The following is a 26,036-nucleotide window of genomic DNA, read 5'->3' as shown; positions in this document are numbered from 1 at the left end:
TGCACCCCAGATAAGCAGCGTGCATGAGCTGTACTGGGTTTCAGCTCCACCTCAGCGCAGAGGAGCAGGCACACAAGGAAGGAGCACGTGATGCCCGTCTCCTCAAGAAAGTATTTGCTCGAGACACCGCCAGAGAAATCATGAAATAAGAGTGCCAGAAAAGCACGTCATTTCACATAGCTCACACCACACCGGAACGTGCTGACGGGAGGCACCGAGACAGGACAAGACATGTGCCATACGAGGTCTTCAGGTGATGCTCCCTGCACGGCTCCTGTCGCGTATCCTCGAGTGGGGTCCCCTTCACACGACCGCCCCGTAGGGGCCCTCGCTCGCGTGTCCCGGTCCGCTACACGTTCTCATCCTCGGTTCATGAGGCAGGCACGGGTCCAGAATTTCCCAAAGGGCAAGGCAATGCCTTGAGAGAGGGCCTTCGTCGGCGCCTTGATCCCTAGACACCATAAGCCCCATTGCGTATTTTTGGCGCAAAAACACCGACATCCAGCTTAGCATCCCCCCTAGGGCGCAAGGCTACGGCGGTGCAGCTGGCACCAGGCGGCGGTCGGCGGGCAGCAATAACGGCCCCGCATCGAAAGTAATAACCCGCAGCGAGTGCGGTATTGTGCCATCAAATAACTTTAAAGGGCATACCAAGCCACCATCGAAATCGCGAACGACTATCCTAATGGACGTGGTAGCTTACCCCGCTCGCACAAGCCAGCAATCATTACCTCGGGATGATTGTAACCCGGACCTCCCCCCCCCACCCCAATTAGCTCCGCTCCCTGCCTGATCCGTAGTGATTCCCACCCGAACGTTGCTGACTTCGAACACACAAGACAATGCAAGTGCAACACTTCCCCTTCTAATAACATGGCTTTCACCTTAATATTCTTCATAATTACACGGCCCTGGAAGGACCGTGGTTGAAGTCTGAATGGGTGTCACTCGGACTTATACAAAATATGTCGCGGTGCTGGCTCGTGCTTTGTTGTTGTTTATTTGTGTTTTCGGGCGCGCCGACTGCAGTGGTCATTTGGCGCCCATAACGAGTTTTGTTTTACCGAACTAACAACCGTGAAAAGAGTGCCGAGGTCAGTGTGCTTAAGGAATAAAAAGGCCTTTTTAGATTCAAGAAAGCGCGAGTTGTCTCCTAAAATGTCACAGAGCGTCAGGGGCATGTTACGCTGTCCAAAGTGACGTCGACGTTCTTCCACGAGGCGCGGACACGATATGAGCACATGACGAACGGTGAGAACAGCACCACATCGATAGCAGGTAGGTCCTTCGGCTCCTTGCAACAGATAACATTGAGTTGCGCACGTGTGCCCAATACGTAGTCTGCAGAGCACCACCTCTTCTTGCCTGGCCTTGCGAGAACATGATAACCACTGACCCAGCTTGGGTTTTACTGCTCTGAGCTTATTTTCATTTGTCCCATCCCATCAACGCTGCCACTCGTTCTGCAGGAAGGTTTTTATCGCAGGGTAAAAATCTCTAGCAGGGATAGAATGAGAGCGTTCACATGAAGCCAGCGCTGCTCGTCTTGCAGCCGCGTCAGCCACCTCGTTTCCGGCGATTCCAATGTGGCTGGGGATCCAACACAGCATGACTTTCTTTCGGGCTTGATCCACTTGAGTCAGACGTCCTAAAATATTCTGTATAAGAGGGAAATGATGGATAAAAAGACCTCAGACCACGAACACTGCTCAGAGAGTCTGTCAAAATCAGATATGAAGATTCGTCACTAACTTCAATGAAACACAGCGCCTGGTGATCGCTACCTACTTCGATGTGAACACCAACGCGTATGGAGGCAAAGAAAACGACCGGATCACGCCGTCGCTCACAGACGCGCAGCCCACACCGCCAGACGTCTCAGATCCGTCCGTGTAACTAAGTGTGTAACAGTCATATAAAGTCATACGCTCAGGTGCTCTCCACCTCATTATATCTGACAAGACGGAATTCTTCTTCATTTCGGTCGAAGACGCATCTACTGATAGCAAGGTCATACGCCAGGGGGGAGTGGACAGATGATCTAACCGCTTCAACCTTCGAATGGGAATTTTGCTTTCACACAGCAAGGCTTGAATTCGGAGGCCAAAGGGCACAGCATCTACCCGAGGTGCACCGCGACGACAACGCACAGCAGTCCGTGAAAACACTGCGTTATTTGCCGACTGGGAGGGGAACTGTCGCATCTTAAGTGCATAACGCATAAAGAGCACTTTCCTTCTCGATGACAACGGCAGCTGGTATGATTCCACCATGAGGCTCGCGGCGGATGATGCGCGGAACGCCCCTGTGGTTACACGTAAAGCGGGATGATGGACAGTGTCAATGACATGTTTGGTGGACTCACGCGCGCTGTGATAAATAAAACACGCGTAGTCCAGCTTAGAACGCATGATTGAGCGATGCAGTAACAAAAGCATGCTTCTATCTCCCCCATACTAGGTGCGCCAAATCAATTTTAGTATGTTCAAAGATCTAAAGCAACTTTCGCGTGGCGTTTTAAGATGGACTTTATGCGTTAGTCGGTGGTCAAGGTATACCCCCAGGTATCTAGCCACGGGCCCCGTTGAGATGCGTTGGCCACACAGACGGATAGACATACTGCCGCATTGCCGACTACGACAAAAATGCATAGCTACAGTTTTGTTGCTAGAAAACCTGAACCCGTTTATGGCGCCCCACTTCTCGATACGATCCACAGCCAACTGAAAATGCCGCTCCATCGACTAAGCTCTTGCTGCGCTAGTCCAAATGGTAAAATCATCAACAAATGGGGCCCGACCTACAGACTGTGGCAGGCCATCCCCGATGTCGTTTATCATAACGGCGAACAGTGATACGGTCAGGACACCACCTTGGGGCAAACGATTAACTTGATGGTGCCTCTCAGAGAGCACGTTCCCAACACGGACACGGAAATAACAGTCAACTAAATAGCTTTCGAGAAAAGTGCTCATATCGCCTCGCATACCATACCTATATAGCTTGACACGAATACCATGACGCCATGTGGTATCATAGGCGCCCTCTATGTCAAAGAAGGCAGTGCCAGTGTGTCCATTTGCTTTAAATCCATCCCGACTCGCAGTATCAAGAACTAAAAGATCATCTACAATGCTGCGGTTCTTTCTAAAACCACACTGCACTGGTAAAAATGTCGTGATGCTCCAAAAACCAGGTTAAACGGACGTTAACCATCTTCTCCATCAACTTACAGGGCAATGACGTAAGAGAAATGGGTCTATAATGCAAAGGATCTAGCCCACCTCTTCCCGGCCTCAAGAGAGACACGACAGTAGCTTCCCGCCAAGAGGATGAGAATTCACCCCAGGTCCAAAGCAAATTGAAGACCACTAATAAAACGCGAGGCACGCGAGGCGGCAGATGCTTAATCGTATCGATTATGATGATGATTTGGGCTTTGGGGCGCACCGACTACGTTGGTCATATGACGCCCATAACCTACTTTTTATCTAACAATTGCCTGAGAAAGCGGGGAGATAAAGTTATGTTCGATATATGGCGTGGATTTGTGTCTTCAAGATAGCTAAAAATGTGACAATCATTTACTGAGCTCGAGTCGTCTCCCAGCACGCCACAGAGCGTTTGACGCACGGACCCTGATCCAAAATGATGCATGCGTTCCGAGGCAAAGTGGGCACAATCTATCAAGACATGTCGTACGGTGTAACTATCCCCGCAGCATGGACACCGCGGTTGGTCTTCGCCGCATCTAGGCATTCAAGGCTCTAGCCTTCCTAAATGCAATTAAATTTTCGGTTGTGGCGTGACGGTCAAAGGCCCGAAAGACCCACCTACGTGCCCGGATAACAGCTCGGCACTCGTCGGTCCACTACGGCATCGGGGTGCGACGAGGAGCCCCAGATGTCTTTGGAATGCTTGTGTTCGCTGCACGTAAAAGCGCGGACGTGAAGTCTTCCATCGAGTAACCTGTACCATCCACGTACTGTGCCCCAAATTCCATCTCTACCTGAGACTCAAGCTCACTCCAGTCCGCTTTTTTAAGATTCCACCGTCGTGGTCGAGGGTCGAGGACCGCCCCCTTACAGGGCTCTAACCACACTGGAAATGGTCGCTTCCCATGGGGTCGTCGTTTACAGCCCACGTAAAAAGCTGCACGAGTTGCGGGCTCACCAGGCTTAGGTCCAAAACCGACGTCCGACCTGGCGGTGACGTAAAATGCGTCCGAGATCCTGTATTCAAAACACAGAGTGACTCCTCGTGAATAAATTGTTCTAAAGTGCGTCCCCGCACGCTGCTGTCATCACAACCCCAAACGGTATGGTGTGCGTTAAAATCTCCCAAGATGACCAAATCTCTATCTCCGCTAATGGGAAACTATATAGATCTCCGCTAATGGGAAACTAAACCCCGGTGGCAAATACACTGAGCACAGGGTTACCAGACGATGATTAAAATGAACACGCGCAGCAACAGCTTGGAGCGAGGTTTGTAGCCTCAGCTGCCGCGCAGGCACACTGTGGTGTACTGCCAACAGCACACCACCGTGCGCCAGTGTCTGCTAGCACATCTTTCTGAATATTGAGTAACCTTTGGTGGTGCAGTGAGAATCCGGTGCAAGCTTCGTCTCCTGGAGGCAGACAATAGCTGGACGACGGTGATTAAGCACAGCGTATAAATCCCGGGCGCTGGTTCGTAAACCTCTGCAGGTCCATTGTAGAATGACCTGCATAAAACCTGGCTAAAAGTGAAGTTTAAAAGTACGAAGCTAAGATAAACATGGGCTGCGTAAAAAGGTGACATAAAACTGTTACAGATTGGAAAAAGGACTAACCTGACTAGAAGTGTTCCATTGCACCAGACGAAGGGCCAAACTCTCTGAAGTGTACCCGGGGCTGCACATCTCCACTTCGGCGCAGCCGCCCGTCCGCAGAACTTGAACGACCGGCATTCGAGCCTGATTAAAAATTCAGCCGCGCTCGCAGACTTACCTCGTCCGTCGGCGAGCCCCTCCATGGCAATCCGCGCTTAGCGGGGCGGCCCGGGGCGGTAGGAGGCTCCGACGGCCTCGGCGACGACGGCGGGGTCGCCGGAGGCGGCAGGGATTGAGTAGGTGCAGCGAAGGCGGAGGAGGCGGTGGGGGATCCATTCGGGACGGAGCAAGCGGCGGCTCAACGCGCCTCCGAAGCGTGAAAGCGCTCCCTCCCGAGAAGGGCGGCACCCCACCATCCACCCCAGAGGAGGGCGCACCGCCAGCCACCGCCGGCACCGACGCCCCGGCAAACCCCAAGGGAGGAGACTTCCCGCCGTCCCCTGCTGGGGTCCATGAATCGGCAGCCCCCGGGGACCGCCTGGCCGCCCTCGCCTGCTCGACCAGACACGCTCGCCTGGGCACGCGGGACGTCTTCTCCACCTCACCGCGCCGCAACGCCTCCATCACTGTCTCGCCGGGCGAAGTTCGGCTTGTAGTTGTTGAAAGAGACGCCGTGGTCGGCACCTCTTTCCCGGAACGTGTCTGGTTTGGTCGGGAGGGGTGCCCCTCCCGACCTCGACCAACCAGAGCCCAATCCTCGCTCTTCAGCGTCTCTCCTGGAGTCAAAAGCTCGGAAGGCACGCTTACGTGACCGAATGGCGCTCCGACACTCCTCTGTCCACCACGGACCAGGGGTGTGTCGGGGAGCGCCAGAAGTGCGTGGGATACGCTTATCGGCGCACTCCTAAAGCCTTTGAGTAAAATCCTCAATAGAGGGTGGCGCCCCCCAGGGCCAGATAAGAACAATGCCTCAAGCCGAGTCCCGAACTCGCACCAGTCGGCCTTTTTTCAAATTCCAGTGCTATGGCCTCACACCCAGTATTCCACCTTTTGTAAACCGGGTCCACATAGGAAAGTGGTCAGTTCCCACCGGGTCATCACCGACACTTCACTCAAGGTGCTGAGCCAGCTGGGGACTGAAGAGGCTTAAGTATAACGCCGACGTCTGTCCGGATAGCATTGTGAAGTGTGTACGAGTTCCATTGTGAAGTGTGTACGAGTTCCATTGTGAAGTGTGTACGAGTTCCATCGTGAAGCGTGTACGAGTTCCATGACGAAGTGTGTACAAGTTCCATTGTGAAATGTGTACGAGTTCCATTGTGACGTATGTACGAGTTTCTTTGTGACGTGTGTACGAGTTCCGTCGTTTAAAATGCGTAGTGAAGCACCATGGACAAAATTCGCGCAGAGCCTTCCGCGAGTGTTCGTAGTGTAACATTCCCAAGCGGTGTGATATGCATTGAAACCACCTAGACGAAGAAGTGGTGGAGGGAGTTCAGACAGCAAATATCGGATATGCACCGACGGAAAGGCAATAAACGTGGTGGAAGGTAAAGCGAACAAAAAGCGATGTGACGGCGGTTAAGAGAAGGCTGGCTCGTGCGTAACGCGTGAATATTTGCTGCGCGACCATGCGCCGTGGTGGGCGATCCTGAGTCGTAGATGCAATGGGATGCTTACTGGTAAGCCATGCCATTTTAGCACTTGGAAGCTGTGGGAGGCGCACCAGCAACGACTGGAATGGCATCGTTTGAGCCCGCGACGAGCGCTTCTCCATCTTTGCCGGCCAACGTTGACGAAGTGGTGGGGAAGCCCACTTGTGTTGCTGTACGAGACTGTTAACCTGTGCCGAGGATCGCTCCCAAATTGCACGAGGGTGAACAATCTCGCAAGGGTCAACACATAGGGTCAACAAGCTCACAAGGGTCAGGACACAGGGTCAACACTACAAACAGTAACGGGTCCTCCGAAAGCAAGCGGGAAAACCCAACACCAATGTGGTGAAAAGCGTCGCTCCCTCATCTGCACCAGCCACTTTGCCCTGAAACATTATCATAGGCCCCTGACCTAGGGTGACCTGGAAATGGAACTGACTCCAGAGATATCTGACCAAGGCCAAAGGCCGAAAGTATATGAATGTAATGATTGCAGCATGGTTCGTGTTACTGTGTTACTTACAGCACTGTATTATACTGCATGCTGAATTGCAGACTTACATTGCACCCAACCGTTCAGTTTGAACAACATACGATATGTGTATCGGTTGCATGCAAATCAGAGGGAAAATGGCAGATGATCTTATATGACACTGATCTCAACTTCGTAACTTATCTAAGCAAAAGGTATTCAGAATGTCAGAAGCTTTCTAATGACGTTTCACGTATCTGTTATTCATGAATTATCGAACAGCGTTTCAGCTTCGGCTAACGTGTGACGAGTGAATTTTTGCCGTGTGACTGTGCGTCGTACTGAGCTGTTCATGGGCCGTAGATGTAATGGTATATTATCTGGTTCGCCAATTGGCTGACCGGCTCATGTAATGTCGCTCACTAATACTTTACCCCTATCTCAGGGCAGCACGGGGGTACGCACTTTCCCCCTTACGTCCTCTCTACGTTGGCACGAGATCCAGTTAGTGGGAGAGTTTGCTTGCTTTAAGCCCTTGTTTCTGACGATTCCTTTCCAGTATTTTCCGTCGACCTTCATTTAAACAGTCCTTTAACAAGGCTGCATACATGTAATGTATTACGCCAGCCGGTGATGGTACCCTGGACACTAATCTGTCACCTGAAACACAGGCTCAGAATGCAACAATCCCTGGAAATTCAGGCGCTTGTATCACAGGAGCAACGTCCCAGCCGGCGGGGTGGTCTGAGCTGACCCGTGTGACCCGGTCCGGTCGCGGTCGCTGACGTCACACCGGCCCGCCGCCGTCAGCCCTGCTCGGCGTCAGAGCGGGGCTGCAGGTTCCGCACGGGCCCGCCAGCCGGCGCCAGCAGTACCTTGCGTGAGAGCCGTACGTGACCGCTGACCGGGTCACGGCCGAAGTACTTGACCTGGATCTCATCACCGACGCTGAGCCCGAGCGCGCTCGGGTGGCGCACCGGCCGCGCGTCTAGCTGACTGTTGTGCACGAGCGCGGGCGCGGCGTTCGGGTGCAGCCGCACGAGCGCGCCCGTCTCGCGCAGCTCGACCACGCGCGCCGTGTACACGGCGCCGAACTCAAACTCCGGCTCGGGGGACGACTCGAGCAGCGCGTCCAGCTGCGCGCGCGCCTCGGCCAACGCCGCCGGGCTGGGCGCGAACACGCAGAAGGTGGTGTCGTCGCGCGGAGTCACCTGCACGCCCGTATCGGCCAGCAGACGCTTGAGGTTGACGCCGCCGACGCCGAGGAGTCGCCCGCGCTTGTGCGCCGGCACGGTCATCTCCTCGGTGACCGGCCAGTTGTCCTTGCGCTCGGCGCGCGGCTGCGCCAGCGACTTCGCCATGATGCTGAAGATCTCGCGCGTGGCCGTGCGGCCGGCCGTCACCGCCTCCATGATCACCGACAGCGGCAGGCCCGGCAGCTTGAAGTCGGCCTGCAGCGCCGTGATGGCGGTCGGCGTGCAGGCCAGCTTGAAGTCCATGTCGCCGCAGTAGTCCTCGATACCCAGGATGTCGGTGAGCAGGCGGTACTGGCCGAGCCGCTCGGGACACTCCGGGTCGGGCCGGCTCACCATTCCGATCGCCACGCCGGCCACGGGCGCGCTGACCGGCACGCCGGCGTCCATCAGCGCCAGGCTGCCGGCACATACGGACGCCATCGACGAGCTGCCATTCGACTCGAGCACCTCGGCCGTCAGGCGCAAGGCGAACGGGAACGGCTCGGGCACGACGGCGCGCAGCGCGCGCTCGGCCAGAGCGCCGTGGCCAAGCTCGCGCCGGCCCAGGCCGCCCGGCCGGCCCGTCTCGTTGGTGGCGTACGGCGGGAACTCGTAGTGCAGCATGAAGTTCTTGGGCCGCACGCCCTGCGTGATCACCGACATGAGGTCGGACTTAAGCACGGACTCGGCCGAGTCCAGCGTCAGCGTGCACATGACCTGCGTTTGGCCGCGTTGGAAGAGCGCCGAGCCGTGCAGCGGCCGGTGCAGGTTGACGCGGCACGAGATCGGGCGCAGCTCGTCCGCGTCCCGGCCGTCACAGCGCGTCTCGCGGTCCAGCGCCAGGCGACGGAACAACGCGCGGAACAGCCGGTTGAAGGCGTCGGACGCCTGCGCGGCGCGCTCGCCGCCGCCGTCTGCGCGCAGCTTCTCCAGCACGTCGGCGCGCACGGCCGACACGGCCTCGTCGCGAGAGATCTTGTCGTGTCGACAGTCGGTGAGGATGGCCTCGAGGCGCGTCTCGCAGAGCGCCGCCACCGAGTCATCGAGTTCAGCGTCGATCGGCGGCGGCTGAAAGTGGCGTTTGGTGCGGCCATGCTTGCGCTGCAGCTGCTCCACGCCGCGCACCACGTGCTGTGCCTCGCGCACGCCCACCTTGATAGCGTGCATGAAGTCCTGCTGCAGTATGTTGTCGGCGGCCGCCTCCAGCATGACGACCGTATTCTGCGGGCCAGCCGTGACCATCAGATTAAGCGAGCTCTCCGCCAGCTCGCGGCGGCCCGGGTTCACCAGCGGCTGTCCGTCGAGCCAGCCCATACGCACGGCGCCCACCGGGCCGCCCCAAGGGATGTCTGAGCAGGCGAGCGCCGCCGACGCCGCGTTCACACATAACACGTCCGGCAGCCGGTCGCCGTCCACGGCCAGCAGGTTGCACGTGACTTGCGTGTCGGCGCCGTAGCCGGCCGGGAACTGCGCGCGCAGCGAGCGGTCGATCAGCCGGCTGGTGAGGATCTCCTGCTCGCTGGGGCCGAGCTCCCGGCGCAGGAAGTTGGTGGGGATGCGGCCGGCGGCGGCCGCCTTCTGCCGGTAGTCGACGGTCAGCGGCAGGAAGCCGGGCGGCGGCCCGGGTCGCGGCCGGCTGACGGCCGTCACCAGCACGGCCGTGTCGCCGTCCTGCGCCGTGGCGCTGCCGTCGGCGAACCGCGCCAGCTCGCTGACGGCCAGCCGGCTGCTGCGGCCGCCGCACGTGACCTCCACCTCGCCGGCGCTCAGCTCGGACCAGGCGGCGGGCCGCGGCCGGCCGCAGCAGAGCGCGCGGCGCGCAGCGACGCCGCGCACGCGCAACAGCCACTGTCCCAACACACAGTTCATGGTTATGGGGTGGCTGTTGTCTAGGAAGTGATGCTACTGAGCACTGCTTAGCATCTTGGATGACATTGTATGGCTAATGTTGACCTTGAGCTTCACAAGATGATGCTTACAATGTCAGTGTTGCCAGGATCTGCTGTTCTACTTGACTTCACCTGAAAACATTGTATGGTGTAAATTAGGGCCTGCAAAGCCTGCATCCTTAGATATAATATACCAAGAACAGGGGTGAAAGTGGTAATCAGAATGTATATCACAAATGACCAGCATTCCAAACTTCATCTTTAGGTGTGCAGATGTAAATATAACACAAAATTTCCTGAAAGATGGCTCTGCAGCAGCTTCTGCATGCACATTGTTTGGTTAGCTGATAATCCATCCTCTGAACCAAACCCAATCATCTGACCTGCCCAACCAACTTGCCAAAGCTGGAGATTCCTTGATGCTCAGTTGATCATCATTCAACTTAGTGTTGATTGACTGATCTTGAGCAGGAGGAGAAGCAATACTGTTCTGTTCTGTTCAAAACTGTTCTGGGGTGCTCTTGGGTGTACCCAAGTCCAAGGAGTATACCTGTACCCTTCACAAAGACAAGCAAAGATTGTGATGCACCTAATATGCACAAACATCCAGACTAACATGGAAGGGTAGTAGTTGCAGACCACTGGAAATAGCTTAATTTTTGCTCTACACTTAACAGACATACACAAACACACACACACACACACACATGCATCCAAACGATTGATGATTGCAAAGGATTGACTTCTGTGGCTTCTAAGCTTTTGTTTGTTGATGCTGTCCATTATCAATGCATGTACAAATGGCATAATCAATGTAATCAACATGGAAATTGGATTAAACAATGCCTGGTTGTGTGATGCTGTTCAATGGACCTTCAATGCATCTAAACTTTCAGTCAATATTGAATAATGCTTACAGTTCATTTATAGCCTCCACACATTGGTACCCTATGTGGCACTTATTAATGAGGGCAGCTTTCAAAGAAAAATGGGTCATTGTAAGGTTAAGGAGATCATAGGGATGTACATGAACGTCAATGAACAGATAAGACTCGCATGCATGATATGGTAATTCAACCCAAACGAAGGAACAACCTCATCTGCCACATCTATCATCACGCACCATCACGATACATTACAATTTCATCGGTCGCAGCAACTATCATCACTCATCATCAATATCTACCGTCGCCAATGACCAACACCACTTGCAGACATGAGCAGTAGGCACCTGACGTACTCACAGCCCGATGTCATAATGTTGATATCGCGCGTTCCCGGCATGGGTGATGAGAAAATGCACTCCATAATTTGTCGCAGATGCGTCATGGAAATACGTGCCTAGAGCCAAGTAATATGGCTTCTAAAATGTAAAGGTGGGAGCATCAACCAACCCTGGCGAAGACTCTCGCACCTTGAAACAACATGATTGGTCGAGAGTATCGTGAAATCTGATAATACGCGAGTGGTGAGCAGGGCACCAGTCAATCCGTACGCCCACCGCACGGATTGCGGTGTGATTGGAATTGGCTTGTGGAGACGCGGAAAGTAGGGGGGTGTGTGGGAGGGCGCGTCCCGGATAACTAGGTACGTAAGTACATAGGAAGCATTGAACTCGAATATTGCTCAAGATGCATGTGAAATATTGGATAACGAACCGGTGACTGCCGTCGAATTTGTAAGAACCAATCGTGCTACTGTTGCACTCAGTCTCGTTTTATACACTGCAGCCGTGACCTACAATCATTTTCATTCTGTTGTCATCGGAACTTTGCTCTGCATTCAATGGTTGGGGCCATGCATCATCGCCTGCCTCTCTGGGATATCCACTGAGCTGGACGCTTGTGGGACACCAGTGTATTGAACCTTGTGCGTGGGAATGCCAAGCTCGGGCCAGACCAACTTGTGCTGGATTTACATTCATTGTGCACTCCAGTATAGCCTGTATTTTTGCAGCCAGTGCACAATCTGCAGGCATCCATATTTCCATTATGTTGTTGACTTGAATGAGCCTATGGTAGTGCTTTAGTTATGGATAAATGAAGTCCTCCATCGGGAAAGAACAGAAGGTGAATAGCTGATGTTTACTGGTGGCTGGTGTGCTTATTATTTCAGCAAGAAGCATTGTGATCTGTTGATTTCAGCTGAGGATGGGGCCACCTCCTGTGGTGACAGGGCTGTCACCCAAAGAGGGACCTCCAGGCACAAAGGTCACAATTCGTGGAGAAAATCTTGGCACAAGTCAGCAGGACTTAGTGTGTAAGTGTTGGCATAAGACTAAGCAAGATGAACCTCTGCCTCTTTTGCAGCATGTCCTCATTGATCACATTTCCATGTGTATAAGGATAAGTAGATGCTTTGAGCTGATCACAGTGTGGTGAGTTTGGTGCAGTCCTGGCTGATCTGCTTCATAGGGAGAGCAGCCTCCTTTGTTATGCTTGTCACCTATTGGCATGCCATGATCAAATACCCAAAGTGACCAAGCCAAACTATGTGGACATTGTGGGCAAGTGAGGCAAATGACCACCTGCACTAAACTGTTGCTGGTTCAGCAACATTTCCCTTGTTGTGTCCCAGGACGCCATCATTGTCCTGCAAGGACAGCTTGTGATCAGGGGGCGCAGTATATGCATTGTGTCTCCAAATGCAGAGTACTTGTGGTGGACTAGCTGCACAAGCACCCCCTTTATTTGGCCAGCTACAGCCACACATACTCTGTGCTGCAGCATGGAATAGTCATGCATGGACTCTGTTTTGATGCAGGGTGGGGGGGGGGGGGGGTGCGAGGGGTTCAGGATGGCTGGTTGCTGTGGCTTGGCCACCCATAGAGAGAATCTGCATAGGGTGCACCAGGGTCTGGGTTAAATCCTGTACATGAGCCATAGTATTCTGGTGTTAATTTGTCAAAATGCTTGGGGGTGGCTAGCAGCATGTTTCTTGGATACAATGCTCCCTGAGTTGGCCAGGTGGGAGCCCCTTGGAACAGTTGTGCATTTAGGGGCCAAGACATTGCCAATGACTTACATGTTTTAGGTATGGTGCAGAAAGCCATTGAGGAGCCATTCATGGAGTCTGCTCTGCTAATTTTCATGGTTTATTTGGTTGGATGAACATGCACTGTCCAGAAGTGTAGGAGTGGGCTGGAAAGATGGACCACCATTGCACATTACAGGACATTTGGGATGAGAGCCCATGATAAGAAGATTTTACTGTTTGAGTCCTAATCCCACCATCTGATCATGAAATTTCATCCACTGGCAAAATTTTATGCAAAAATGTTACATGCTGTAAAGCATGGCACAGTCCATTCCCACCTATGGTGTTACCTGACCATTAGCACGGCCACTGTCACTGGCTCCAGGTCATCCCAGTCAGGGCAAAACACTGAGTGTTTGAAGCAACTCGAATCCAACCTGCCACTGGTGGGTGAGACCCAAAACAAACACTTTACCCGACCGTGCTGCCGGTGTGGAGGCAGTCCTTTTCTGGGATGTGTGTGTTCCGCACATTGGGTCTTCACCTGAGACTGACTGGCTCTGTGCTGTTGTAGGTGTGCTGATAGGAGAATGGGACTGCTCCCTGACGGCTGATTGGCACAGTGCCAACAAGATCGTCATCCTGTCGGGTACGTCACGGGGCTTCTGTGACGTCATCATCACAACCCGCTCGGGTGGCACCGGCTCGTGCACTGTGAAGTTCAAAGGTCAGTGCTGCTCATTTTGTGACCCGGAAACTTCGTGGTATGGTGGTCCAGTATGAATCCTCTCATTGTTGATCAAACAACTGGTTCAATGTTGATGTCGACTCGTTGCATGGTTTATGCAGGAACTGACAAGCACACCATCAGCTTTCCTTCCGTCCTTCCCCAACGGGTTGCCTGCCGTCTCCTTCCTCATCCGGTCCATCAGCGTGCCTTCCACCCCAAGGCTGCCGTGTCCGCGGCGCGCGTCGCGCTGGCCCGCGCAGTGTCAAGTTTAAAGGCCGGTGTCACCACCGGGATGCCCACCATCGGCCCAGACACTGCGAACTCCGAGGTTTGTCCCAACCCAGTCAGTGGTCGTTTCTGCAGTAGTTGGCTGTCTGACGAAAGGCTGGCAGGTACTGAACGTTTCGGCTAGTAGTGGACCTCGGCATGCGGATGTCTGTTTTAATTTGGTCACACCCAGTTCAACTGTAGACCTCAGAGTCTGGTCATTCGCTCGCCTGCGTCTCATATCGGCTCGTGCGCGACGGTCTTAATAGCCCAAGGGATATCGTTGTTGAGCTCCAGGGCAACGGTCTTATTCCACCATGCTCATCAGATGTGGGGAAGGTGGTGTGGTGCTGACCCTATCACCCACCATACCGGAGATGTGAAGGCATCCTCCGTGCCTCCGGCGTGGACAAGGCAGTGGACACTGATCCCCTCCGCTATCCCAGTAAGCTAGAGTACGCTCCCGTGCCTCAGGCGTGGACCAGGTGGTGGGACACCTGAAGGAGTCGGCCGTGTGGCTGAAAGACTTCGACTCAGAACGCGAGGAGATCCTGCAGGAGCTCGTCTCCACGCACAACCTCGGTCAGGAAGACGTCCTCGGCATATCAATGGAGGGATACGAGTGAGTGCACCCGCCGTCAGGTGCTTGAGCAGGATGGCTGTCTGATAGGTGTGTGAGAGGCGGTGCGTTGCGGATTTCCCATGTATCAAGGGAGGCGTGGTGTCATTGCAAGGACTTCGTTCTTGGGCCTGTGGTCGTGACCTGACCCGAATTTATCCTGCTGTCCTGCTACCATAGCGAAAAATATAGTGAAGTAATGTTGACCTGGAAGTGGCGTTGACCTAGCGTTGGTAAATCGTGACCTTGTGACCCGAGCTCACGCGGACTGACGCCTCCGTCCTGCCGCCTAGTTCGGGGACCCGGAGCATGTTCTGGAGACGCTCTGCCTGTGCTTCTGCTGCCAAACCCGCCCGACGCCGCGCTCCTGTTAGGTTAATGCTGCACTGGGGCCTCGGCGTGGCGTGACCTGACGTGACCCCGCCCTGGCGCAGGGTCAAGTACCCGGAGGACGAGCTGGAGACGCTGTTCCCGAGCCGTTCTGGCAGCCTCTTCTCCGAGTCGTTCCACCCGGCCTGGTTCTTGTTGGAGAACCACCACCAGAGCGGCTACGATGACCTGCGCGCCGGGCTGAGCTTCCTGCGGCGCAAGGTCAACGCCGAGAAGGAGGGTCAGCTCAGCTTCCTCAAGGTCAGAGTGCCGGCGCGCCGACCGTGCTCGGGTCGCCAGCCCGTGCCCTGGCCGTGTGCTGCGGAAGGGGGCTCCGGGCGCCATGTGGGCAATAGGAGGCGGTGGGCACTGTGAGGACGCGGTAAACTGCAAGGGCTGCCTGGATGGCCGGTCTACTGAGTTGTACGGATGTAATGCTCTCCAGTGGAACCGTGCTATTGCACAATTGTGGTATTTCAGAACGTGGTCCGGGAGTCGCATGTTCCTCTATTGTCGCGTTTCCACTGGCGAGTTGTTCTTGCAGTCCATTTTCCGATTGGCTGTACCACTGTAGTCGCGGTTGACTCTACGCTGATCAGGACGTCTCACTCCTCTCATGCGTGTGCGGTAAGCACCTGTGCAGACGATGCTCAATGATGCCTGTCGGGTGGAGTGCGTGCGCAGCGTTCGTCGGGACGGGGCATCACGTGATGCGCCGTTGCAGGACTACGCCGGCCTGGTGATCGACCAGCTGGACGCCCTGTCGGAGATGCGAGAGCTGTTTAAGCGGCACACGTCCGACCACGACCCCATGGTCACCATGGACCAGGCCATTAACGGTACGGCCGCCCGTGGCCGTCCTTTGCCGGCCTGCGGACGGTCCGCTGCAGTCCGCCTCCCGGCTGTGATGGTCTGACTGCTGGGGTCTGTTGTTGGGCTGTCTTGGTGTGCCCGCGGCACGACTAGAGATGTTGGCGGATGTTTTCCTTGGAAACCTGACCAAAGATAAGTGTTGCCAGGCTGTAAGTGAGTTACTTTCGTGAATGGGATTTGTCTGCCTCTTAGCGACATTCGCTGACCGTTATCGCGTTGTTGGAGGTTCGGCCAACTTGTCCGCCACTCGCCCGAGTCGGCCGCGGTAGTGACCTGACCCATCTGACAGCCCACTTTCCACTTCCGTCCACCGCCTGGCAGCTCACACCCCTCCTCCGTCCGCCGCCTGACGGCCCACACCCCACCTCCTTCCACCACCTGACAACTCGCACCCACCTCTGTCCGTCGCCTGACGGCCCACACCCCACCTCCTTCCACCACCTGACAACTCGCAACCTCCGTCCGCCGCCTGACAGCTCACACCCCACCTCCGTCCACCACCTGACAGCTTATACGCACCTTCGTCCGCCTCGCAGCGAGCAAGGACGAGGCGGACAAGCTGTTCCAGGACGTGCTGCGGCGCAAGGACCGGGCCGACTCGACGCGCTCGGCACTGGCCGTGCTGCAGCGCTACCGCTTCCTCTTCTACCTCCCCGTCAGCATCGAGCGCAACATGCGCCGACGCGAGTTCGACGTCATCATCAATGACTACGCCAAAGCGCGCGGCCTATTCGCGGATACGGAAGTTCAGGTGCGGCTGGTCTGTTTATGGCATGGAGAAAACGCATTACGTTTGAGGTGGTAGCTCTCTGAGGTTGCGAGATGTGATCCGCTGGTAGGGAATAAGATATGCTAGAAGTCAGGATGAGTTAGGGAGAGATTGGCTGGAGTCTTCTCAAGTCCAGTGCAGAGACCAGTGCATGTAAAGGGAGTGGTGTCAGGTTCTCGCCTTACAGGGTTTTGGCTTCTACCTACCGTCTCCTCGTGGTGAACTGTTTGGCTGGCTTGAGCTAACTCGGTTGCACTCCGCTCCAGGTCTTCAAGCAGGTGATGGCTGTCGTTGAGACGAAGATAGCCAACCTCCGGGACATCCTGAAGACGAAGCTCAAGGAAGTCAATGGCTCTTTTGAGGAGCAGAAGCAGATCATCCGGTAAGCTGAGCAGCTACTGACACCCATTCAACAGCCACTGTCGCCTGTTCAACAGCCACTGCCACCCATTCAACAGTCGATGTCACCTGTTCAACAGCCACTGTCATCTGCTCAACAGCTACCGCCATCTGTTCGTCAGCTACGACAGTCCTGCCTGTGCTGGGTCTGTGTGCGCCCTCCTGTCCTCCCCCCTCCCCTCCCTTCTACCCGACCGGAGGCGGCCGTGCCCGTTGGCCCTGTCTGTGCCGGGGTGTGTGCGCCCTCCCGCCTCGCCTGACCCCTTGTCCCGGATGCCTTGCCAGGTACCTGGTCAGCCTGGACACGCCCGGGGACGTCGGCTGGGAGTGCATCCTCTCGGAGCACGCCTTCATCCGCGCCGTGCTCACCTCGTGTCGCGAGCAGTACGCCTCCCCTGGCGGCGGTGGCGGTGCGGCGACAGCCGGCGCCGGTTCTGGCGCCGCCGTCGACGCCCAGGTAACGGTGCCGGACGGCACGCGACGGTGTGCCCCGCCACAGGGCTGGTCTAGGAGCGTGGCGAATCGGGATCCTATTTATGTTTGTCCTTACTGGTGTGAGCAAGAAGACAGCCGGAAGTTGCGTACAGCCACGGAGGTGCGTTCATATCCGAAGTTATGCATGCCACATGCTTCTCAATGTGGTGTTCGTTAATCATATAATATGTCTCGTGAAATGGAAACGTATTCGATGCGTCTGTACACACCGCAGTGCTGCCTCTGTGGCATCCAAGTTGACTCAGCTAGGCGCGTTCCCCGTGCGTCTGGCTTTTCGCACGCCTGCGCGCCTGGGGGTGTGTCGGTGCCCGCCTCATGCGGCGGTGTGCTGGTGCCTGCCTCGTGCGGCGGTGTGCTCGCTGGTGGGCGCCTGAACGTTTCGGCCGCCACTCCCGGCAGACGACGGCGCCGCCTATCGTGCTGTTCATTGAGGACGTAGCTGACCGGATGACTGGCAAATTCCCGGGACTCTTCAAACTGGGACAGTGCTACTTCCAAGGCGAGCTGTACAGCACACCCGAGTCGGCCCGCAAGCCAGACTTCAAGGTGGGTGGGTCGCCTGTGCTGCTCTCGCAGTTGCGCCGGTCGCTGCGGGCTGCCACCCTTCGAACACTGTAGCGATTGCGCTGCAGCAGAAGCGACTGGGATTGGTGCTTGGAGGCCATGTTCACGCGCACAGGGACTCCTGTGCACGCACGACCCCCTATTTACCCTACGGAACCAAACGTGCGCTATGGGATCCCTATGCACCCTATGGGACCCCTATGCACTCTATGGGACCACTATGTACCCTATGATGCTTCTGTGTATCTTGTAAGATATCCATGTACTCTATGGAAACCCTGTATGCGCTATGGTGACCCCTGTGTACCCTATGGGACCCTTGTGCAATTAATGGGACTTTTATGTACTCTATGGGACCCCGATGTACCCTATGGGACCCCGATATACCCTATGGGACCCTATGCACTTGCTACTGCTGGAAGAAGCTGTTGTGTCCACACGGCAATGTGCACTTAAACGTGCAATAATTAATGTCATGATGTTCTTTACCGGCACAGCCCGGTTGATTGTGTTCTTTTCCTGAAATACTGGCGTTGTGATTCGTCCGGGTGGTGTTTTCCTGCCTAAACAGCATGGTTTGTAGCACAGCCAGCCGCTCCGTGTCCCGCGTGAGCTGTGGTATGTCCTGTGCGACCGGACGAGAGGTGGCGTCGCCCATTGTCCTGCCGTGGGCGGCTCTGGCCCGGCTCGGCAGTGTGGCGGCGCTCGGGGGTGGAGCCGTACCCTGCCAGCGCCGTGCTGCTGTGCCGGCGTGCTGCGGTGGCCTGTGGTGCCGCCGCCCGGTGTCCTGTCCGCCTGAAACGGGCCGTGGTGCCGACAGCGGCTGGTGAGCAGCGTGGTGGAGGTGTGGTGCGCCCTGGTGCGCGGCGCGCTGCTGCCCCACACGGCCGACTCGCCGGAGCTGGCCTGGAGCGACACTCTTCGCGAGCCCGTCTGGCTGCAGGCCTGCCTGCGAGAGGTCACCGCCACCTACGGTAGTCTGCAGCTGCTCGGCGTGGCGCCCGAGGCGCTCGACGAGGTCAGCCAGCTCGTGTTCGACCTCAGGTCAGTGGAGGGGCGCGCTGTACGGAGCCGAAGCGGCGCTCTGGCGCGTGCATGGTATTCGCGTGTGTTGAGTCAGTGCTGCCTGCTGCGCCCTCAGCAGATAGTTGAGGTACATGAAGTGTAACTGAGTGCTCGAATATTCTGATCACGATTAGTTGACTTCATCCGAGCAATGACGTGACAAGTCCCAAGCACTCAGTCGCTTTGTAGTGCGTCCGCTGGTCTGCTCGCGAGCTCGAGAGCAGCCGGCGCACCCCACGCTCCGCGTAGCCGCCTGTGACCAGCCGCCCCCGCTCCAGGAAACACTGCCTGATGACCATGTTCCGGCGCACGATGGAGGCCGTGCGTCAGCTGCCCGGCCGCGACGCCTGGACGCTGGAGCCCTCCCTGGACGCCAGCGGATACGGCTGCACCCGGCTGGTAACGGCTCACCGTGTACAGTCGCCACGGAATGTCCTCGCCATGCATTCAGTGATACACATGGCGTAAACTATAACCGACGATCGTGGCTACCTTTTCGTTTGGCCTTTCAGCTAAAGAATCGCTGGGGTTGGTTTGGGAGGGAGGGGGCGGGGGGACGCGCTATTGACAACACCTGACCGGCCACCGCTGCGTTCCAGCTGACCCAGTTCATGACTTCGGTGACGGACGTGGTGGTCCAGGCCGAGGAGCAGGTGCTGACGGCCGGGCCGCAGGAGACGCCCCTCATGCAGAACGAGACGGTCCGCAAGGACGTGGTCGTGCTCGTCTACAACCTGGTGGCGACCTTCGCGCAGGTGGGCGCGCCGCTCCTCCACTCTTCTGCTCCTCTGCTCCTCTGCTCGTCTGCTGCCGGCCACGGCTGGACAGCAGTGGGACAGACGAGCGACAGTTTACTGTCGGCTTGGCGTGAAGCGGCCTCTGACGTGGGCGTGCCGTTCCTCTGCTCCCCTGCTCCTCTGCTCCTCTGCTCCGGCCACGGCTGGACAGAAGTGAGACAGACGAGCGGGCCGTTTCTGTTGGATTGGCGTGAAGCGGCGTCTGACGTCGGCGCGCCCTAACGCTCCAATCGTCGCCATCGGTGTCTCACTGGGGGCTTAGCGAGCCGGTCGTTTGGGTCGAGCCGTTATGCCGTCGGAAAGAGAGACTCATGTCTTTGCAGCGGAGATGGTGGTGGAGGTTTTCGCCTCTATGATGACACTGCTGGTCGTGCCCCATCGTATCTGGCTGCGGGGAAGGCGCTGGCTGGCTGCAGCGTCGTCCTGTCCGGAGGCAGACGCACTTGTAACTCCGGTCATCGCCGCCAGGTGCTGGAGCGTCTGGCCTTCGAGGACGCCGAGTCCGAGGAGGGCTCGGGCTCCGAGGATGGCGCGCCGGCCGTGGCCGAGGCGCCGAGCGTTGAGTACCGGCTGCTGGTGGTGCTCTCCAACTGCCACGTGCTGCGTGTCAGCCGCGCCCCCCAGCTGGCCGACGTGTTCACCTCGCACGGGTGAGGCGGGTTAGGGAGGAGAGGCGTGGTGTGCGGCGCCGGCACCGCTGGTTGGGACCCACTCAAGGAGCTGATTCTTGGTCAGTGGGATTTCTTTGGTTTGAAGAAAGTTATGTAAGTGTTGGATGTCCATCCCGGTGGCTCAGTTCATTCGAGCGCCTGCTTCCGATCCAACCCCCCGTGGCGGGTGAGTTCAAGTCGCTTCATGCGCTCGCTATTCGTTCTGGACAGGTATGGCCTGCGACCGGTGGCAGCGGCCGCGCTTAAAGTAAGGTGACATCAGATGGCAGGATAGACCGCGCCGAGCATTGTGGCACGCTCAACTTTCACCACAAAGTTCTGCCGTTGACGTCGAATTGCGCGATTGGGTGGGAAGGGCAGGGCTCACACAACAAACGCTGCTGAGCGTGAGCTCTGATCCTAGAAATTCAGTCATTCAAAAATTCAGGTTGCATCTTAATTTTTGCTGTAGTAAGGGTCAGCTCTAATTGACTAGTACCGATTTCAGGTTATCCACCCCCGCTGTCCGTAGGCGGTGGGTTCAGGCCAGTGACGTAATGTCACAATCCTTTCACCGCTCATCAGGCTCTTTGACTTTGGGTGCAGTTGCTGATCTTCTTAACTCCCGTGACGTTCGGGCTTCACAGCTGCCTGTCGAAAGCGTGCCCGTCAGCCGATACTTTGCTGTTGTTGCTGGGTCGCTTCGCTGCGACGCTCGTCGCTGAGATCCCTGCTAAGCGCTGTCGCCATTGTGACGGCTGATGACTGATGCCGCTGGAGCGCCCGTGGTTGACCGCCGCCGCCGCCCGGCATCCGCCAGGTTCCCGGCGGCCGAGGTGCAACAAGGCCTGCAGAAGGTGACGGACGTGCTCTCCGACCTCGAACAGAAGCTGTTCGAGGCGTACATGGAGGAGAAGGCTGACCCCATCCTCGGTACGGACGCGCCGAACGGGCGCCCGGCCTGGCGGGGCGACCCGGTCAGGCGCCGCCTCTTGGTGCGGCGCTGTGGGGGTGTATGAGGAAAGGCTGTCGTTAAAATACCGCACCGCAGTGAGAGTGAACCTCGTGGCTACCTTTATACACTAGTTGAGCGGCGTGGCCTGACGAAGAGCAGCCAAGCTGGGCACTCGGAGGGGGCGGTGGCGGCCTGACCCGCCACCCGCGCGGCTGCTGGCCAGGACGCCAGTGACGCTCGGGTGCCTGAGCACTGTCGGCGGCCACCGTCGGGTTTCGGGCCGCGCGCGTGCGCTTCCGCTGTCGACGAGAGGCTTGCCGTCCGGCGGCCGCTCGCGCCGCCTCGCCTTCCGGGGGCCGCTCGCCCCGCTTCGCCGTCCGGTAACCGCGACCACCGCGTGTCGGCAGGCATAGTGGAGATGAGCATGTACCAGGGCCGGTTCGACTGGTCCCACGTGCTGAGGCCGCCCACGGACGTCCGCGGCTATGTCAAGGAGGTTATCATGAACTGCATCGGCGTCCACCACGAGGTACAGGAGCCGTGCCCGGCGTCGGCGAAAGAGGTGTGATGGTGCCGCCGATGCCGGACATGCACGTGAGCTTGTCATGCTTGCAACGTGACTTTGTCGGCACGTCCCAAAACGCCAATGAACAACAGCCACGTGCATGCATAGCCACAAACGTATATTGGAGCACTATCCACGGCAACGTGTTTTACGCATGGCATCCAAGCCGCTGGTGTTCGATGCACGGCGTAAGCAGACTGAATGTGAGGGAAGCGTACTGTGTTGTGGCGACATTTCAGTCCCGACCTGTCGCGTTCCGCGCCCCAGCCGGCAGCCGGCTCGTGTGGCCCCCCTTACAGAGCCTGACGCTCGCCCTCACCAGGTGTACTCCGTGTCGCCGCTGCTGGTGCGCCGCGTGCTCTGCAACCTGGTGGAGGGCGTGGCGGAAGAGCTGAGCCGCCTGATGACGTCAGTGGTGCGGATGACGCCGGCCGGCGGACAGCAGGCCCGTCTTGACCTGGCCGCCCTGCAGGAGACGCTCCAGCTGTACGTCACCGAGGCGGCCAGGTCAGTCAGCCCAGTGGGGTCGGGTCAGGTCAGTTTGGTGCAGTACATGGGGCTTCGACGAGCGGCTGTTTCACTCCTGGTCCGTGCGGATACACTGCGCTGCGCCTGAGCGGGACTCCCACCCGCCGTCGCGGCCGGCCGCGGTCGGCCAGCGGAGATCTTGTACTCTCGGGTTTGCCCGTCTGTAAGGATATCAGTGATTGTTTCTTGGTCGCCTGTGGGTGCATGGAAGCGTGTTAAGTATTACTGTCACAGCCTCCCATGTCATTAATATCTCATGGTGTTGGTCCTTTAACACTGGGTAAAGATGGGTAGTTGAGAATCAAACGAAGAACGCTCGATCCGGAACTCAACGTGACAAGGTACATGCAGCCAACCTGTTCGCTTACCGGCTGTGGGAAGCATTTTCAGGGTCTAGAATGCGGGACTTTCGTCATCGCTTTTGTGCTCTTAGTTTCAACGACTGTTTTCGGGATGACAAAAACGGCTGGTAACTGAGAGTAGTGACGTGCGTGCGTTTGTGGTGTGACGCTCACGGTTGTGACGCTCGGTGCCGCTCTCCTCCACAGGCTATCGTTCGTTGAGGCCTCGGAGTCGCTTCCCAACCATCAGGACCCGGCCGGCGACAAGCGGTGAGCGCGCGTCTGGAGGGCCGCCGGGCCGGCAGCCAGCGGTCCCCTTACGCCGGCGCGGTCAGGGATGGCACCGGGAAGCGACAACATCGGAGCCGCGCGGACCCCAGCCCCGTTCCCTGAGGGGCAGGGGCGGTGTAGCAGGAGTGGGGGCAAGGGAGGCAGTTGCCCCGCCTCTGGCTAGCAGGCAAAACAGGGGGCAAGAGTATTTTCGCCCACTCAAATTTTTGGCAGTTCCCCTTTTCCCAATGTTTAGGTATTCCAGCCACCCATAGATTGCCATGATTTGGATCAAGGAGCTCCCATAGCTCAGCTAGCGAGAAATGAATCAGACTCAGAATACACCTCTACATCAAGAGATCCGTTTTCTAGATCATGAGGCCACCTTCAGGCATAAGATGTCCGTGTTATAGATCAGTGGACCCCATGCTATGTTCAGTAGCCCTGTTACCTGGCTCGGGAGGCCTTTCCGTTAGGAACAAGGAGACCCCTGTTCTGGGTAAGGAGGCAAGCTCTATTTTTAGGAGGTCCAATTTCTGGAGCAGGAGGCCCTTTCATAGATGAGGTGGTCGCGGTTCCGGATCGGGATGCCCTGTTTTGGGATAGCAAGGCCCCCTGGGCAGATTTGGAGGCCTCTTCGTAAATCGGAAGCATCAAGCTCTGGATGAGGAGGCCCCTCTGTGCATCAGGACGTTCTTTTCGGGAACAGGAGGTCTTGTAGGAAAGCGAGACCCTATGCAGAAGAATCAGAAGGTATCTATTTTGGATATTGCTTGAATATGATACATTTAACAATTTAATAAGCTGGCACATACCCTCGTTGCCCCTCCAACTTGAATACGATACTGCCCAGGAGGCCTCCCTGCAAGGGGACCGCATTTTGTCCGGGAGGCCCCCTGAGGAATCCTACCCCCAATTCAAAATCGGTGGCGCCGTCCCTGCCGAGGGGTGCCGCTGCTGGTAACGCCACCCGGCGATTCCCGGCGATTGAGCTCCGGCTGGTGTTGTTCGGTGCCCCCTAATCGTGTCCAGTTGTTATCTAATCAGGTCACGGTACCGTCCCTGAACCACCAGACCGGCAGGGAATATAAAGAGCCTATCATCTTATCATGTGTAATGCGGCGACGCCTTTGAAGGCTCTTCAGCAGAACGTCAGTGATTCGTAGCATAGTTCAACACGTTTAACCTCTTGAATGTAAACGTGTTAACACCGCTCTGTTTTGTCCTCAGGCTGGTGGAGGAACTTTTGAAGAAGTTCCGCGCCAATATGAAGCTGCAAATCATGTGCTTCACCAAAGAGCCCAGTCTCGAGGACTTTCCGTCTGAATGAAACGGAGCGTTGTTAGATATCGGCCGGCCGTGGAACATCAGCGCACGGGCGGTCCTCTGCTCCTTGAACCAGAAAGTGGCATTCCGTCAAGGTCGTGCATGTGGGACTCACCCGCGGTGGTCGGGGGCTGTGATTGGTCGGCCGGGTGACGTCAGACGCGGCGTGAGCCAGTTGACGGCGTAGGCGGCGATCACCGTAGCGATGTGATGTGAAGTTCGTCGCGGGGATGGGTCGATGGGCCGTGGTCGGCAGGCTCTTGCCGAACCGTTCGCGGTCATATGCATGTTCTGCGTCACCATTGGTTGATCCGCGATGAAAGCACTGATCGGTGGATGTGACCGCCCAGTAGTGGACTGTGGGCGTTGGCGGCCGAGCTAGAACTCTGGTACACTGTATAAGGAGGATGTAGTTGCTACGAGTGCTACTGGCAATTTGTGTGTTGCCAGCTGACATGAATTTTCCTTCGGCACGCGTTTATTTATTTTGCAGCGTATTTATGTATGGTCGTGTGACAAAGATATGTCTGTAAGAAATCTGTACCAAGAAATCCCATTTTCATAAGATTAAGCGCAAGGCCCAACCCTCAAAAACGGCAAAAGGTATATGCCCATATGACTAGGACACTGGAATGCCCATTTCCAGCAAGAAGACGCGTTATGCATTTTTCCGAAGATCATTTTGTTGCTATCTACATTTATATAGAGCACATAATGCCACGCAGTTTATCCTGTAGTATTGGGGTGGCTTCGGCAAACCGTCGCGTATTTGTAACGTTCCGTGTGTACGAGAACGGAAGGCGTGCGCATTCATGATCTTTCGTGTACTCGTCGCGTTTTGATGAGCTCCGCGCTGCGGATTGGTCCGGTAGAGTGCAGTTACTAGGTACTTTTGAAAATATACCAATTGACACCACCAGCGGCGATCGTGTAGAAAATCCAGTTCCATATCTCGCGTGTTGACGCTTGTGAACTGAAGTCTTCAATTGAAATTAGTATAGCGTCGTCAGGCCAGACCAAAACATTTCTGGGTCAGCGGGTGATGGTACGCGACCCCGGAGATGCTCTCAGAGGCAGGTGGTAAACAATAAAGGCTACCAAATCAATGATTTTAGCAAAACCTAACCTAACCTAACCTAACCTAACCTAACCTAACCTAACCTAACCTAACCTAACCTAACCTAACCTAACCTAACCTAACCTAACCTAACCTAACCTAACCTAACCTACCCTAACCTAACCTAACCTAACCTAACCTAACCTAACCTAACCTAACATAACCTAACCAAACCAACATAACACAACCTAACCTAACCTAACCTAACCTAACCTAACCTAACTAAAACTATTGCACAGATCAAATAATAAACGGTACAGCCCGTGCACACGCGCCGCTAGCAGAAAAAAGAAGGGG

At 56.3% G+C, this 26,036-nt stretch overlaps 2 protein-coding genes across 3 annotated transcripts; one reads left to right on the top strand and one right to left on the bottom strand.

Moving 5' to 3' along the window:
• Nucleotides 1-7,530: 7,530 nt before the first annotated feature.
• LOC119099180 (polyribonucleotide nucleotidyltransferase 1, mitochondrial-like) lies at nucleotides 7,531-9,906 on the bottom strand (the record flags this gene model as incomplete). The annotated part of the gene is made up of 1 exon (XM_037222288.1): nucleotides 7,531-9,906. A coding segment is annotated over one exon (2,160 nt), but the record flags the coding sequence as incomplete, so codon positions are not given.
• A 1,565-nt stretch (nucleotides 9,907-11,471) lies between these two features.
• Nucleotides 11,472-25,505, top strand: LOC119099454 (exocyst complex component 2). 2 transcript variants are annotated; one of them, XM_037222607.1, is made up of 19 exons: nucleotides 11,472-11,651; nucleotides 12,180-12,323; nucleotides 13,615-13,767; nucleotides 14,512-14,659; nucleotides 15,091-15,286; nucleotides 15,750-15,864; nucleotides 16,435-16,649; nucleotides 16,934-17,049; nucleotides 17,352-17,523; nucleotides 17,961-18,107; nucleotides 18,946-19,169; nucleotides 19,469-19,589; nucleotides 19,790-19,945; nucleotides 20,456-20,637; nucleotides 21,458-21,570; nucleotides 22,000-22,121; nucleotides 22,480-22,664; nucleotides 23,234-23,296; nucleotides 24,527-25,505. In XM_037222607.1, exons 2-19 carry the CDS (start codon nucleotides 12,215-12,217, stop codon nucleotides 24,624-24,626), a joined length of 2,637 nt encoding a protein of 878 aa, XP_037078502.1. In that variant the 5' UTR covers nucleotides 11,472-11,651; nucleotides 12,180-12,214; the 3' UTR covers nucleotides 24,627-25,505. The 2 variants fall into 2 exon arrangements, with proteins under 2 accessions (XP_037078502.1, XP_037078503.1); XM_037222608.1 differs by having other exon boundaries at nucleotides 11,640-11,651; nucleotides 12,209-12,323.
• Nucleotides 25,506-26,036: the final 531 nt, after the last annotated feature.

Source organism: Pollicipes pollicipes, unplaced genomic scaffold (genome assembly GCF_011947565.3).
Source record: "Pollicipes pollicipes isolate AB1234 unplaced genomic scaffold, Ppol_2.1 Scaffold_4740;HRSCAF=5597_pilon_pilon_pilon, whole genome shotgun sequence".
Classification (NCBI taxonomy): domain Eukaryota; kingdom Metazoa; phylum Arthropoda; class Thecostraca; order Pollicipedomorpha; family Pollicipedidae; genus Pollicipes; species Pollicipes pollicipes.
The sequence above is the reverse complement of the archived record's forward strand: the minus strand, read 5'-3'. Positions and strand labels throughout refer to the sequence as shown.

What these genes read in the sequence shown, in the direction of transcription:
- LOC119099454 (XM_037222607.1), top strand. Translation starts at nt 12,215, where the DNA reads ATGGGGCCACCTCCTGTGGTGACAGGGCTGTCACCCAAAGAGGGACCT. An exon ending in AAGTCAGCAGGACTTAGTGT is followed by an intron (nt 12,324 to 13,614) that starts GTAAGTGTTGGC and finishes GTGCTGTTGTAG; the next exon opens with GTGTGCTGATAGGAGAATGG. An exon ending in ATATCAATGGAGGGATACGA is followed by an intron (nt 14,660 to 15,090) that starts GTGAGTGCACCC and finishes GCCCTGGCGCAG; the next exon opens with GGTCAAGTACCCGGAGGACG.